The sequence below is a fragment of the Astatotilapia calliptera genome, chromosome 3 (assembly GCF_964374335.1).
Source record: "Astatotilapia calliptera chromosome 3, fAstCal68.1, whole genome shotgun sequence".
Taxonomy (NCBI): domain Eukaryota; kingdom Metazoa; phylum Chordata; class Actinopteri; order Cichliformes; family Cichlidae; genus Astatotilapia; species Astatotilapia calliptera.
Window position 1 is genome coordinate 18,219,723 of NC_137424.1, and position 14,496 is coordinate 18,234,218.

A 14,496-nucleotide genomic window follows, 5' to 3' on the forward strand; every position below is an offset into this window, starting at 1 on the left:
TTTCTCTTGTCTCTTGTCTCCATCCCCATATTTTGAACCATAACAATACACACAGAGCATCAGTGATAGAAAGCTAGGCTAACATAGGGTAGCTACCTGTTCAAGGAGAAACATGTATAGGCCCATCTCAAGTGCCAGTGAACATCTAAATGATTCAGGGAAGACTTTGGAGAAAGTGCTGTGGGGAGATGAAACCAAATTCCAATTATGTGGCTTTAACTGACCTTTTGAAATACGAGTGTGATGCAAAAAATAGCATCCCCGCAGTCAAGCAGAGAGATGGAAACATTATGATGTGGGCTACAGGACGACTTAGTCGGGGTTCCAAGCAGTCAGGAAATGTGACATCGTCAGACTGCAGGCCACGGATTGGCTCGTCAGTCGCGGCACTCAATGAGTCATGAGACGGTGTCTTTCACTAAAATCAAAACTGCAGTTTTTTAAAAACCCTGCAACAAGGCAAATAGCTGCACAACACCGTGGTTTCCAAGTGTGACAAAAAGCCACAGATACATCATTCACACATTCACACACTGGTGATGGCAGCTACATTGTAGCCACAGCTGCCCTGGGGCGCACTGACAGAACATTGCAGAACCTTCAGCACCTTGTATGAAAAATATTTGACTGTGTGCATGCTTTTAGCACTGTTTGGATTTGAGAAAATCTAAAATAAATCGAAATTTGCTTTTAGAAGTTGTTTTATAAAGTTCAGTGGTATATTATGCATACAATAGGACATCTATTTAGATTTACATCTTCCACAGAAAAAACTGCACATTACTGAAACTTAGTATACTGGACTTTGTTGTTGTCCCACACAGGTTCAATTTCGAGTGGTAGATGGCTCAGTGCTCAGTCAACCAAGATTTTATGATAGTGGGCACAATGAGATAGATAAGCTGCTTGTAAACAGTACTTTTATGCTCTCTTTTTCCATTTGGATAAGAAAGAAAGAACCAGGAAACAAAGGCAAACAAATAATCTGTGCCTTTATCCCAGATTCACATTATAGGAACAGCTGCTCAATGACCACTGTAGTCTTTGCTTACAGCACTTTTATCTAGATCTATGCAAAGTGATCCACTACACCTACTTTTACAGTTAAATCATTTTATGAGCACTGATGCCATTTTAATCTGAGTTTCTACTCAAATACAATCAGTAAAGAAAAACACAGTCTGTGACGTTTGTTTTGAAGGAAAAGGTATTCCCTGCAAATGTTTATCTGTGTGAGACTATTCAGAAAACAGTCATTTTGTTTTATAGGTGAGACACTTGGCCTCTTTTTTCCTTGTTCTACGTTTGTCTTTTGTCCGATTACTCTGGAACACAAGATGGAAAACTGATATTCTCATGTTAAAAATATAGAAAAAGGATTTTATCACCCATAAATGTTAACTTCTCATGCCTCTAAGCACAAGCAGGAGCAGAAGTGCCCTCTGCAGTTTGTGTGTGGAAGTGCAAAAGCTTACAGCACCTGGTATTCCCAGGCGGTCTCCCATCCAAGTACTGACCAGGCCCGACCCTGCTTAGGTCACAATATCGGGCAAGCAGAGCTGAAGAGGAGGATGCAGGAGGCCTGTGTGTGTTCAGCAGCCTGCTGCATTGGAGTTTGCCTGGTAACAGATGACTCAAACAGCCCACACACCCGCTGGACGTGACCGCAAACATGCCCCCCTACACCTTTTACATAGCCCGGCTGCTCGAGTTCTTTTGCTGGTTTTTCCCGCGACCCCCCACCTTCTTCAAATCCAACAAAAGTGGTATCAAACGTTTATGCTACGTTTGTGCTGTAAAAATTTTTGTTTGTGCTGCTATCATTTTAAAGATATTCAAGAAAATTTCTAGAGGTCCCCAGAGGTCAACCAGCCCCCCCACATTAATTAAATCAAACAAAACTGGTGTCAATCAACTGTGCTACGTTTGTGCTGGTTTGTGCTGCTAAAATTCTCGTTTCTGCTGCTTCTGTTTTAAAGATATTAACGAAAATGTAAAGGTCAAAAGGTCTCTTCAGTATCCTTCCTGATGGCAGCAAACTGAAGACGCTGTTGAAGAGATGAGTGGAGTCACCTGTAATGAAGAGGACCTTTCGAATGAGGCAGGCACAGTAGATCTCCTGGGGAGGGAGGCAAGAGAGGACCCTGCAATCCTCTCCACTGCTCTCACTACCCGTTGTCATATTTTTCCTGCAGGACCCAGTGCAGGAGTCATACCACACAGTGATGCAGTTGGTGAGGATACTTTCAATGGTGCTCTTTAGAAGGTGCTCATAGTGGGGGTTGAATCTCTTGTCAGCAGAGTGAAGAGAATTGTTATGTGCATTATTATTCAGCCCCCTTTGGTCTGAGTGCAGTCAGTTGCCCATAGACATTGCCTGATGAGTGCTAATGACTAAATAGAGTGCACCTGTGTGTAATGTAATGTCAGTACAAATACAGCTGCTCTGTGACGGCCTCAGAGGTTGTCTCAGAGAATACTGGGAGCAGCAACACCATGAAGTCCAAAGAAACACTCTGATGGACGTGTGGACAGCAATGCTGCCTTGAACAGTACCGATGTTTCAGGGCTGGGTGACGTTGTTGGGTGGGACATCTACATCCTGACATATCAAGGTTACTTTACTTTTAGGTCAATTTGCTTTACAGAAAAATAATAGCATTTGTCATCAAGATATTTATATGACTGCACTTGCTCAGGTTTGTCCGGATTTCAAACTGTTCTAAAAGTCTTTTGATTGAAATCTGGGGCTGTGTTATTGAAAGAAGCAGAGAAATCGATGAACTGAAGTCCTTTACTCTCTACATGTTTGACAATCAGGTGAAGTAGAATCAAAAGCACGTCCTCCACTCCTCTATTGGGCTCATGTGCAATCTGCATTGAATCAAGCTGAAGTTCAGTGTCTTCCATAATCACATTTCTGATGATTTTTTCAAAGACTGAGGTGAGGGCAGCAGGCCTGAAGTCGTTTAGAACTTTTGGACGACTAGATTTAGGACCAGGAACCACAACAGCTTCTTTCCAAAGAGAGGGCATGAACGATTTATTCAGAATAACCTAAAATATGGGACTGAGTTGTCTGTGACGGTTCTCAGTCATCCAGGTCATTGTAGACTAAGGAGCTTGCAAAGAAAAGCGTCTGGACTTCTTTGAGTTGCTTGAAGACGTTTCACCTCTCATCTGAGAAGCTTCTTCAGTTCTAAGGGTCAGTTGGTGGGGAGTCCCAGATTTAAACCCAGTGGGAGTTTCCCCCCAAAGAGGGACAAAGGACCCCCTGATGATCCTCTACGTAATCACATGAGCCAAGGTGTGAAAGCGGGTGGGGGTCCTAATCAGCCAGGGTTTCGGGTGAGCTCATTGTGAAACCTGGCCCCACCCTATCATGTGATTTCCTGAGGTCAGATGGCCCAGGATGTGAGTGGGCGTTAAGGTGTCTGGGGAGGGAACTCAAAACTGGATTATAGATTATTTATATTATATATTGATATTATTTATCTGAATATTTATTTATCATAACTCTGTTTCTACACTCACTTTATATGAGTGCTTGTTGTTTCTTGTATATTTGCTGCTATGACAACTCAGTTTCCCTCCTGGATTAATAAAGTTTCTCTGATTCTGAAATACAGTGAGCCATTATATTTGTAGTTTCTAACTAACAATATAAAGGCTCTGCAACCGATAGAGCCACAGCACGTCCCACTGGCAGCTGAAGGAGCTTTTATACAAAGGACTTTGTAATTGAAGCTTTATTTATACAGGTCGGCTCATTGAGACTCAATGTCTCATTTACAAGAGAGACCTGTTCCAGACACACATATTAAAATTACAACAATAAGAGAAAAGTTTGTGTAATGTACTCAGTCACATTAAAAACGAGAACAAGTTCCCAGAGATGGTTTCACAAAAACATGTGTACGTCTTTTGAAGTCTGCAAGTGAAATCAACGGAGAGCCTTAAATCCTTCGGTTATGTTTTCCATGAAGACGGAGCAGAAAAGGAGAACGCCTTCTTCCCAAGCTCTGCATGAACTGATGGAACAGTGGATGTAATGATGTCCTGAGACTGCAGGCTGTGACTAAACTGTTTGCCTAACATGTACTCTGATGAATAGGAGGCAGTAACCCAGAAACAGATTGATAGATAAAATGATACTAATGGACCATCCTGTGTAAGACCAATGAGGACCAGTTAACCAGAGAACACAGAGTATAGTGGTGTTCTTCTGTTGTAGAGAAAGATTAAAAATATAAGACACTGGCTCAGCTATGATATTTGCAGCCAAGTGCAAGAAGGAAGGAGAACGATTGTGAGGACGAGTTTCTGGTGTTGGGGCTATTCAAAGCCTTACAAACCTCTTCTACTGTGACAGGTGTGAAGGAAAAGGTATCAGTAAGCAGGAACTACGAGCAGAGTTGTGTGCAAGAGGTTTACCATCAGATACTGTGCTGAACAAAGAGCAAGAAGCAACAAAGTGTTTGTTAAAGCAACATTTCAGTTTTGTGTGACACAGGAGTGGAGTCGATATTTAAGTGAGGAGGAAGCTCTGAGGAGTCACAGCTGGCAGAGACACTTTATAGTTTGCCAAAACCTCCTACGGTCGTTTGGACTGTCAGTCGTTAAAGTAAAAAATAGTTACATCTTGATGATGGAGGCAGTAATCCGATTACACAGCTAATGAAAACGTAGCCAATCAGCATCAGAGCCAGACTTCCTGCCCAGGCCTGGTTTCTCTCATGTAGGAGATCGGCCGGTACTGAACCAAACCAGGCCTGTCCCGACCTTTCACCCTGACCTGGCAAAAAGGGGCGTGTCTGTCCACAAAGTAGACACAACTCTCCTGTAAATGTTCCCAAACTGACATTGTCAGCCTGTTTAATACGACCCCAGTTCAAACTGATGCGGGCTCGGAGCGTGAGATTTTAGTGTTTCTCACAGCACCAACTATGCAGTGATCACTCAGGTCGTTGGCAAAAACTGCAGATGTGGAAAACTTACGCAGCATATTAGTTAAAAAGGTCAATAAGAGCAGATTTATCTGGGTGTTTAGGATCAAGGCGTGTGAGGCTTTAAATAATTTGAGTCAGTTTTAAAAACAAGCAGCGTGCCTTAAAATCATCAGACACGGAAGAAAGCCAGTCCCAATGAAAATCATCCATCTGAAAGACGTCATTAAAATGCAGCTCAGATAAAAGTTGAACCAGAGACGGTGATGTGCTGGGGGAAGCAGGTGGAGGCTGATAGCAGCCAACAACAGTCTGATTTCCAAACAGATCAATAGTTAAGGCCAAGATTTCAAATGGCTGAGGTGCAGATGGAGAGAACAAGACTTGAGCAGCAAGACAGAGCTTCACATAAACTTCCAGACCTCCGCCTTTTCTGGGACAGTCTGAGAGCTAAATGTTAAATCCATCAGTTGCTACGTTTTTATCCAGTAAAGATTTGGAAAGTCTCAGAAACAACAACGATACCAGCACCGCTTGAACAGGCCCAGATTCCAATCATATCCATGTTAGGAAGCACACGACGTGATGCACGTGTAACCCAGACAGTTTTTAACATCTGCTGGTGTTTCACATTCAGCCAGAGGCCCAGGGTTAGGTTGGATACCAGACAATAATAAAAGCATCGTTATTAGACTCTAGAGCTCGTTTATAGCTGACACCACATGTAGAGTTTAAGTTCACACAGAGACGATGACATTTTTCTAAAACCAGCAAACAATAAACAAGAAATGTAACAAGAGTTTCAGAAGAAGCTGTTTTACAGAGAAATGATTCCCTGAAGACAAAATTATTATTATCATCTTTATTTCTCCAGGAGAAAATTTAATTGAGATTAAAAATGTTGTTTTCAAGAGAGACCTGGTATCATGGCAGCAAGAGTCAGAAATACATCATAATTCAAACAAATACAAAATAGGAAAAACATCCTACATAAACTTCATTTATGGTCTCCTCACAACAATGATAAGAAAAATAATCTGGGCCAATATGTCATGTTTCTTAATACAGAGACACACATGTTAATGTGATCTCTGGTCTCCTCTGAGTGGGAGTTATTATAACTGACTGTAAAAAGTCAGCACAAGGAAAATAAACTCCACCTAAACTTGGTTTATATCTGACCCAGACAGACTGCAGGTCATAACTTCTTACCTGAAGTTCAGTTCACCTGACACTCGGACCGGCGGCCGCCTCAGGTCTCTGCTCCTCCCGCCTCCCCTTTCCCTCATCCACCTGCTGCCTCTGTGGAAGCTCTGCCATAGCCACCACCAAACAACTGAATTATTTTTACACATCAACCAGCATCCGGCCAATCCGCCATCTTTCATTGTTTATACCGTTACAAAAAAATAAAAAAACATCATCAGCCCATAAAAACGAAAAGTCACCATCAGTATGCCCGATGGCCAGTCCAGCTGTGGTCGTGCCATCAGTTAACCCTTCACGTGGCAGCTGTGACACGCGTGCCCAGGGTTGCCGACCCCTGCTCTAAAGCATCTGATTTGGATTCCTGAGATCAAATATATTTTCCTTTGGCTTTGTTTTCTTCACATTTGTGGCTTTAATGTAGTGTTACATCCTGTTTGTTTGCTTCCATCTGTATACATGTCCAGATTCACTGTTATGTTTCTATTCTTACATTGCTGTGTGATCACTGTTCCCTCTGCTGACTGATGTGACCTTTTGTATCTCACACTGATACTTGTCATATTTGTATCTGCGTCTAAAAGATAAAAAGTTTTCCACGCTAAAACACAGCTCCACCTCCTGCAGTTCTCCCTCTGAACCACTAGATGTCTCTGTTATCTAAATGAAGACGTGCAGCACAGCAACCACAGCAGCGCTCAGATCACACGTGTCCTGTTATTATGTATAAAAGCATGAAACAGGTGAGACAGGTGGGATCAATATTAATGTTGTGGAAATATATGAAAAAGCAACAGAAGAGTGAAAACATTTCGTGTTTCTAGAAAGATCTTTCAGGTCACAGCTGCTCACAGACTGTATTTACAAGTGACAAACTGCAACTCTACAGTACATCTACAGTATAGATCAAATATATTCTGTATTCAAATCTATTGAGTGATGTTTGAAAGTCTTTCCAGGTGAGTTTGATCCAGGAGGGTCTGAAGCCAGAGTCAGACAGAGACTGTGCAGAGACTGTAGAAGGACAGAGCAGCAGCAGAGCAGTCCAGATACACTGATGATCCTCTGTCAGATCCAGAGGGACACACAGGGATGATGCTGGACTCTACATTGTGTCTGACAGTGGAGCTGTTCTCAGAGCAGTTCACTCTGCAGCACTGACAGTCATCTGCACTTCTTCTCATTCCTCTGTCAGTCACTGCTGGATGAAGCTCTCCTCTCCACCTCCCAGTAACATGGCCCAGTCAGAGCGTCTCTACACACAAGCTGCTGCTGCTTCAACCTCTCTGGATCATCAGGACACAGCTCCTCCTCTCTCAGCACACACACCGTCCTGTTTACCATCATCACCTCCACCTGCAGAGAGAAGAAGGAAGAGCAGAGGAGATAAACGAGTGTTTCCAGAGACTCTTCATCAGCTGTCAGTCAGTGATGCAGCACATCCAGTATAAAGAGCAGCAGGGACTTCAGTGCTGGGACTGTACTAGGACTCATTGTTGCTTCACTTTTTCTAATCTTTGGATTTTTATTGAAGTTGATGAAAATGTTTTTCCCTCCTAGTTTGAGTTTGGACTTTCATTCATTAGAAGAACCTTGGTGTGTCCACTCTGAGCTCTGTAGGAACCCCAACAACAAGCCCAACAATCCAGATGGACGGTTCCAGCTGTTAACTGGAGGAATTCCATCCAAACATCTGCTCTCACTAAATTCTTCCTCACCTACAGACTGTGTTCTTCACTGCTTTAAACTTGGAAACGAATGCAGTCATTGGTCTGCGTGCTGCTTTGTTCAGAGAGCTGATTGGCTGTTGACAGTGTTTGATCAGAGCGTGTCAGCCGTTACCATGGTGACCATAAAGGTCAGAAACAGGAAGTGTTTGTGTCCAATCCTGAAGCCTGTCACCATTCTCCTCTCACAGCTTCACTGAGAAGCTGCAGCTTTACAGGAAACACTGGATCTTTGTTTCATACTGACTGTGTTTAGTACAATACTGCTGACAGCACCACCCACTCACTCCATCACTCTACTTACACCAGAGTCTCCAGTCTGTAGTCTGGACTCTGCTGAAGATCAGACAGCTGCTTCACATCTGGATCCTTCAGGTTGTTCCAGCTCAGGTGCAGCTGTCTCAGATGGGAGGGGTTGGACTTCAGTGCTGCTGCCAGATAATCACAGCTGATCTCTGACAAACCACAGCTCATCAATCTGTATAAAGAATGAAAGATGTAAGTTTATTAGACAAAGTGTGAGCTTGAAATCATTCAGTGTTTCATCATCTGTTCAGAGCTGAAGAAGGTTCAGAATGTAGAAGTTTAGAAAATGGAAACTCCAAACAGCTGACAGAGTTCATACGCCTTTGTCAGGGTCAAATTCAAGCAAGACCATGTGAAAATTAAAACACATCATCCTAGGTGAACTTAAACACCTTTGTTCCCCTTTTGTTAAGACATAGAAAAGTACACCACACAAAAATACTGCAAAAGGAAACGGTCGCCTTATATACATAGTGTATAAACTCAAAATGCACATTTCACTTCAAATTAAGATTAAGGCTTTGAACAGATCACATAGTTCAGTTCAACATATAAGACTTTAAGAATGCACAAGCATCTACTTAAAATCTATTTAATTTATCATCCATGATATTATTTTGTACAATTCCAATGTATTTTGTTCATCTCGCTTAAATAAACAGGCAGTCTTAAAGTATGAAATATTCATATACAAACACATATAAATGTGTGTACTGTCTCAGTGGCTGATAGTACCCCACAGGCCTCAGTGTGAGCTTGAAGACATTTATAATGTTTAAGTAGTTTAATGTGCAGGTGCTGACGATAAACACATTTTGAATGAAAGCCGGGGAACTTTGGTAGCACAGAAACAAGTGGCTATTCTTTGTGACTATATGGATCACTCACAATACCATTATTTCACACAAAGGCACCAAATTAATACTCAAAAAAGCTGCAGCAATACACACAAATATAAACAGTACTTGGTGACAACTTTGCTTTTAGCCTTTAACCCTTCTTGACTACTTTTGATGTGGCCTCTATATTTTACCTTTAAAAACAGTTTATCTTGCCAATCTGTTATTTTCTCATTTTGACCAACTGTATCAGCACAATTTATCTAAATTCAGACAAAATTTAAAATACACGTAGAAAGTGATATTTTGACTGTAAAAACCACACACATGTTTAACGAATCATCTTCATAACTTGAAATGCAAATAGAGATTGTACACTTTTAAAAATACGCACACGTTTTGCAAACAACAAAGTTATATGGTACTATTTACCAAAAAATGCAGCCAAGGCTCAGACGTTTTTCATATAATCATTTCAAACTATTTACAGAACAATCAGGTGTCAAACAATAGTTTGTGTCACTCTAACACATATGAGAACAGCACAGGGATAAACCTGCAGGTCTGACAGCAGGTGTGTCACTCAGCGTTTACACTGCAATCTGCCTTTGTTGGCTTTAAGGCAGCAACTGTGACGATCACTAGTAGAACTGACACACAAAACAAAACAACAGCTACACACTAAATACACAAGACAACAAACTAACTTGAGACCAAACACGGTAAACGTCACAAATCTCTCACGTATCAAAACTCTCTCTCTCTTTCGCTCACTCGCTCTCTCTTGCCGGTCACTCCTAAAACTTCCCCCTTTTGCTAAACAACCAAATGTCATGTTTCCATATCATTTTTGATTGGTCGACATGGTACATTTTCCCACCTATAGGGCTTTGGAGCGTGATGTCACGGGAGATGGGCCATGCCCCCTTCCGCCATGACAGTAGGCCAGCCAAAGGATACCATTTCAGCTATGGATCGTACGTGTTGTGTTGTCGGTTGCAACGTTAGATCACACGATCGTGAAGGCAAGAAGCTGGATAACGGGCTCTCTTTTCATCGTTTTCCATCCTGGAGGCAACGTGAGGGATCCCATGTATCCGATATTACTAAACAAAGACGTCAGGCTTGGATTGCAGCGGTGAGACGAGGGGATATCGAGTTCTCTGCAATCCCCAGCTTTTTGTTGGTTTGCTCACGGCATTTTCTTTCCGGTGAGTTCTAAATTAATTCATATCACTCTTGAAAGGCTTTTAGTGTTATTTTCAACGTGCTGAGGTCATAGATAATGAGATAAAACATGCTAATGTGTGATGCTGCAGAACCACATCATGTCGACTGAGTAGCTTATGATTTGGCATTATTGCAGGCAAACCAGCATATGAAATGGATGTAACAAATCCAGACTGGGCACCAACACTGCACATGGGGCATGACGACATACCTGTATCAGACTCGGACCGGCACTCAAGGCGTACGCAACGGAAGCGAAAAAGAGCACCCATCGGAGGTAAACAACCCCCCCCCCCCTCTAAAAACATACTAAATTGCTATCACTGTACACTAATCCGCACATAACTTCCAGATGAATCACACACCTGTCATTGGAATATTGGTGTACATTTACCTTATGTCTAATTTTATCTTACAGGCTTTCGTTATGCAGCTGCAGAGTCTGAAGGTGTGCCCCGTGCAGAAGTGATTGATGAAGATCTGACAGAAGACCAACAGCAAAATCACAATGTCATGGAGGCAGTGGACAGCAGTTGTGTTGGACAAGTGGAGGTTGAGGTAGCAGCTGCAAATGTGGATATACTGAAGAAATGTAAACCTTTTAAAATGATGACAGATTACAAACTCTCAGCTGTGTCTGTAATCAAACCTCTGTAACTTTGCTTCACTTCAGCAGCATCAGCTCATGTTCACATGTTGATTCATGGTTTGCTTCAGTTTTTGATGGACTGCAGAATATTTTGAAGGTTATCTGCTATAAAAAGCCAGAACAGGAAAATCTGCTTCATGTGTTTCTGTTTGATCCTCAGTGACTTTGACACAAAGGCCTCTGCTGTGATGATCACACCTCTGATCAAGTCTCACAGTGTCAGCTTTGTTTTTATACATATGGATATGTGCTGATAAATGATCAGAATTATAATATTTCCCACTGTCTGCTGTGTGCCGTGACCTTTGACCTGCTAAAGACAGTCAGCTGTGGATTATTCATTGTTGTGTCTGATACTTAGAACTGTGAGGAAGAACACTACACAGTTAATCAGGGTCCCCTCTCTCTGAATCAGGGAAGGTGGGCAGGCCGCGTGTGGGCCGCGGGCCATACGTTGAGTCTCACTGTTTGAAATGTGAACATTGTTCTGCTGCAGTCAATGGACTAAACCAGAGAAGAAGAAAACAGACTTTACCATGAAGATCCTCAGTGTGGATCAGTATAATATCAGCCTGATGTCTGCAGTTTAGTGTCAGCACAACTTTCACATCATATTCATCTCAGCACAACTAAAACATGCTGACTGACCTCAGAGTTTCAAGTCCACATCCTGGACTCTCCAGGAAACCACACAGATGCTTCACTCCTGAATCCTGCAGCTCGTTCCAGCTCAGGTCCAGCTGTCTCAGATGGGAGGGGTTGGACTTCAGTGCTGCTGCCAGATAATCACAGCTGATCTCTGACAAACCACAGCTCATCAATCTGTATAAAGAATGAAAGATGTAAGTTTATTAGACAAAGTGTGAGCTTGAAATCATTCAGTGTTTCATCATCTGTTCAGAGCTGAAGAAGGTTCAGAATGTAGAAGTTTAGAAAATGGAAACTCCAAACAGCTGACAGAGTTCATACGCCTTTGTCAGGGTCAAATTCAAGCAAGACCATGTGAAAATTAAAACACATCATCCTAGGTGAACTTAAACACCTTTGTTCCCCTTTTGTTAAGACATAGAAAAGTACACCACACAAAAATACTGCAAAAGGAAACGGTCGCCTTATATACATAGTGTATAAACTCAAAATGCACATTTCACTTCAAATTAAGATTAAGGCTTTGAACAGATCACATAGTTCAGTTCAACATATAAGACTTTAAGAATGCACAAGCATCTACTTAAAATCTATTTAATTTATCATCCATGATATTATTTTGTACAATTCCAATGTATTTTGTTCATCTCGCTTAAATAAACAGGCAGTCTTAAAGTATGAAATATTCATATACAAACACATATAAATGTGTGTACTGTCTCAGTGGCTGATAGTACCCCACAGGCCTCAGTGTGAGCTTGAAGACATTTATAATGTTTAAGTAGTTTAATGTGCAGGTGCTGACGATAAACACATTTTGAATGAAAGCCGGGGAACTTTGGTAGCACAGAAACAAGTGGCTATTCTTTGTGACTATATGGATCACTCACAATACCATTATTTCACACAAAGGCACCAAATTAATACTCAAAAAAGCTGCAGCAATACACACAAATATAAACAGTACTTGGTGACAACTTTGCTTTTAGCCTTTAACCCTTCTTGACTACTTTTGATGTGGCCTCTATATTTTACCTTTAAAAACAGTTTATCTTGCCAATCTGTTATTTTCTCATTTTGACCAACTGTATCAGCACAATTTATCTAAATTCAGACAAAATTTAAAATACACGTAGAAAGTGATATTTTGACTGTAAAAACCACACACATGTTTAACGAATCATCTTCATAACTTGAAATGCAAATAGAGATTGTACACTTTTAAAAATACGCACACGTTTTGCAAACAACAAAGTTATATGGTACTATTTACCAAAAAATGCAGCCAAGGCTCAGACGTTTTTCATATAATCATTTCAAACTATTTACAGAACAATCAGGTGTCAAACAATAGTTTGTGTCACTCTAACACATATGAGAACAGCACAGGGATAAACCTGCAGGTCTGACAGCAGGTGTGTCACTCAGCGTTTACACTGCAATCTGCCTTTGTTGGCTTTAAGGCAGCAACTGTGACGATCACTAGTAGAACTGACACACAAAACAAAACAACAGCTACACACTAAATACACAAGACAACAAACTAACTTGAGACCAAACACGGTAAACGTCACAAATCTCTCACGTATCAAAACTCTCTCTCTCTTTCGCTCACTCGCTCTCTCTTGCCGGTCACTCCTAAAACTTCCCCCTTTTGCTAAACAACCAAATGTCATGTTTCCATATCATTTTTGATTGGTCGACATGGTACATTTTCCCACCTATAGGGCTTTGGAGCGTGATGTCACGGGAGATGGGCCATGCCCCCTTCCGCCATGACAGTAGGCCAGCCAAAGGATACCATTTCAGCTATGGATCGTACGTGTTGTGTTGTCGGTTGCAACGTTAGATCACACGATCGTGAAGGCAAGAAGCTGGATAACGGGCTCTCTTTTCATCGTTTTCCATCCTGGAGGCAACGTGAGGGATCCCATGTATCCGATATTACTAAACAAAGACGTCAGGCTTGGATTGCAGCGGTGAGACGAGGGGATATCGAGTTCTCTGCAATCCCCAGCTTTTTGTTGGTTTGCTCACAGCATTTTCTTTCCGGTGAGTTCTAAATTAATTCATATCACTCTTGAAAGGCTTTTAGTGTTATTTTCAACGTGCTGAGGTCATAGATAATGAGATAAAACATGCTAATGTGTGATGCTGCAGAACCACATCATGTCGACTGAGTAGCTTATGATTTGGCATTATTGCAGGCAAACCAGCATATGAAATGGATGTAACAAATCCAGACTGGGAACCAACACTGCACATGGGGCATGACGACATACCTGTATCAGACTCAGACCGGCACTCAAGGCGTACGCAACGGAAGCGAAAAAGAGCACCCATCGGAGGTAAACACCCCCCCCCCCCCCCCTCTAAAAACATACTAAATTGCTATCACTGTACACTAATCCGCACATAACTTCCAGATGAATCACACACCTGTCATTGGAATATTGGTGTACATTTACCTTATGTCTAATTTTATCTTACAGGCTTTCGTTATGCAGCTGCAGAGTCTGAAGGTGTGCCCCGTGCAGAAGTGATTGATGAAGATCTGACAGAAGACCAACAGCAAAATCACAATGTCATGGAGGCAGTGGACAGCAGTTGTGTTGGACAAGTGGAGGTTGAGGTACCAGCTGCAAATGTGGATATACTGAAGAAATGTAAACCTTTTAAAATGATGACAGATTACAAACTCTCAGCTGTGTCTGTAATCAAACCTCTGTAACTTTGCTTCACTTCAGCAGCATCAGCTCATGTTCACATGTTGATTCATGGTTTGCTTCAGTTTTTGATGGACTGCAGAATATTTTGAAGGTTATCTGCTATAAAAAGCCAGAACAGGAAAATCTGCTTCATGTGTTTCTGTTTGATCCTCAGTGACTTTGACACAAAGGCCTCTGCTGTGATGATCACACCTCTGATCAAGTCTCACAGTGTCA

The 14,496-nt window shown here is 41.8% G+C and overlaps 1 protein-coding gene and 1 long non-coding RNA gene across 2 annotated transcripts in view; both read right to left on the reverse strand.

Moving 5' to 3' along the window:
* Positions 1 to 12,785, reverse strand: part of LOC145425247 (ribonuclease inhibitor-like) — a 56,952-nt gene extending 44,167 nt beyond the window's left edge. The window contains exon 1 of the mRNA XM_080298277.1: positions 11,552 to 12,785. Within this exon, the coding sequence (XP_080154403.1) occupies positions 11,552 to 11,721 (170 nt within the window). The 5' untranslated portion in view covers positions 11,722 to 12,785. The remainder of the gene's footprint in view (positions 1 to 11,551) is intronic.
* On the reverse strand, positions 5,794 to 9,436 carry LOC145425346 (uncharacterized). Its single transcript, XR_013906013.1, has 2 exons — positions 8,184 to 9,436; positions 5,794 to 7,508 (listed from the first exon to the last, which is right to left on the reverse strand). It is a non-coding gene; the product is annotated as an uncharacterized LOC145425346 (long non-coding RNA).
* Positions 12,786 to 14,496: the final 1,711 nt, after the last annotated feature.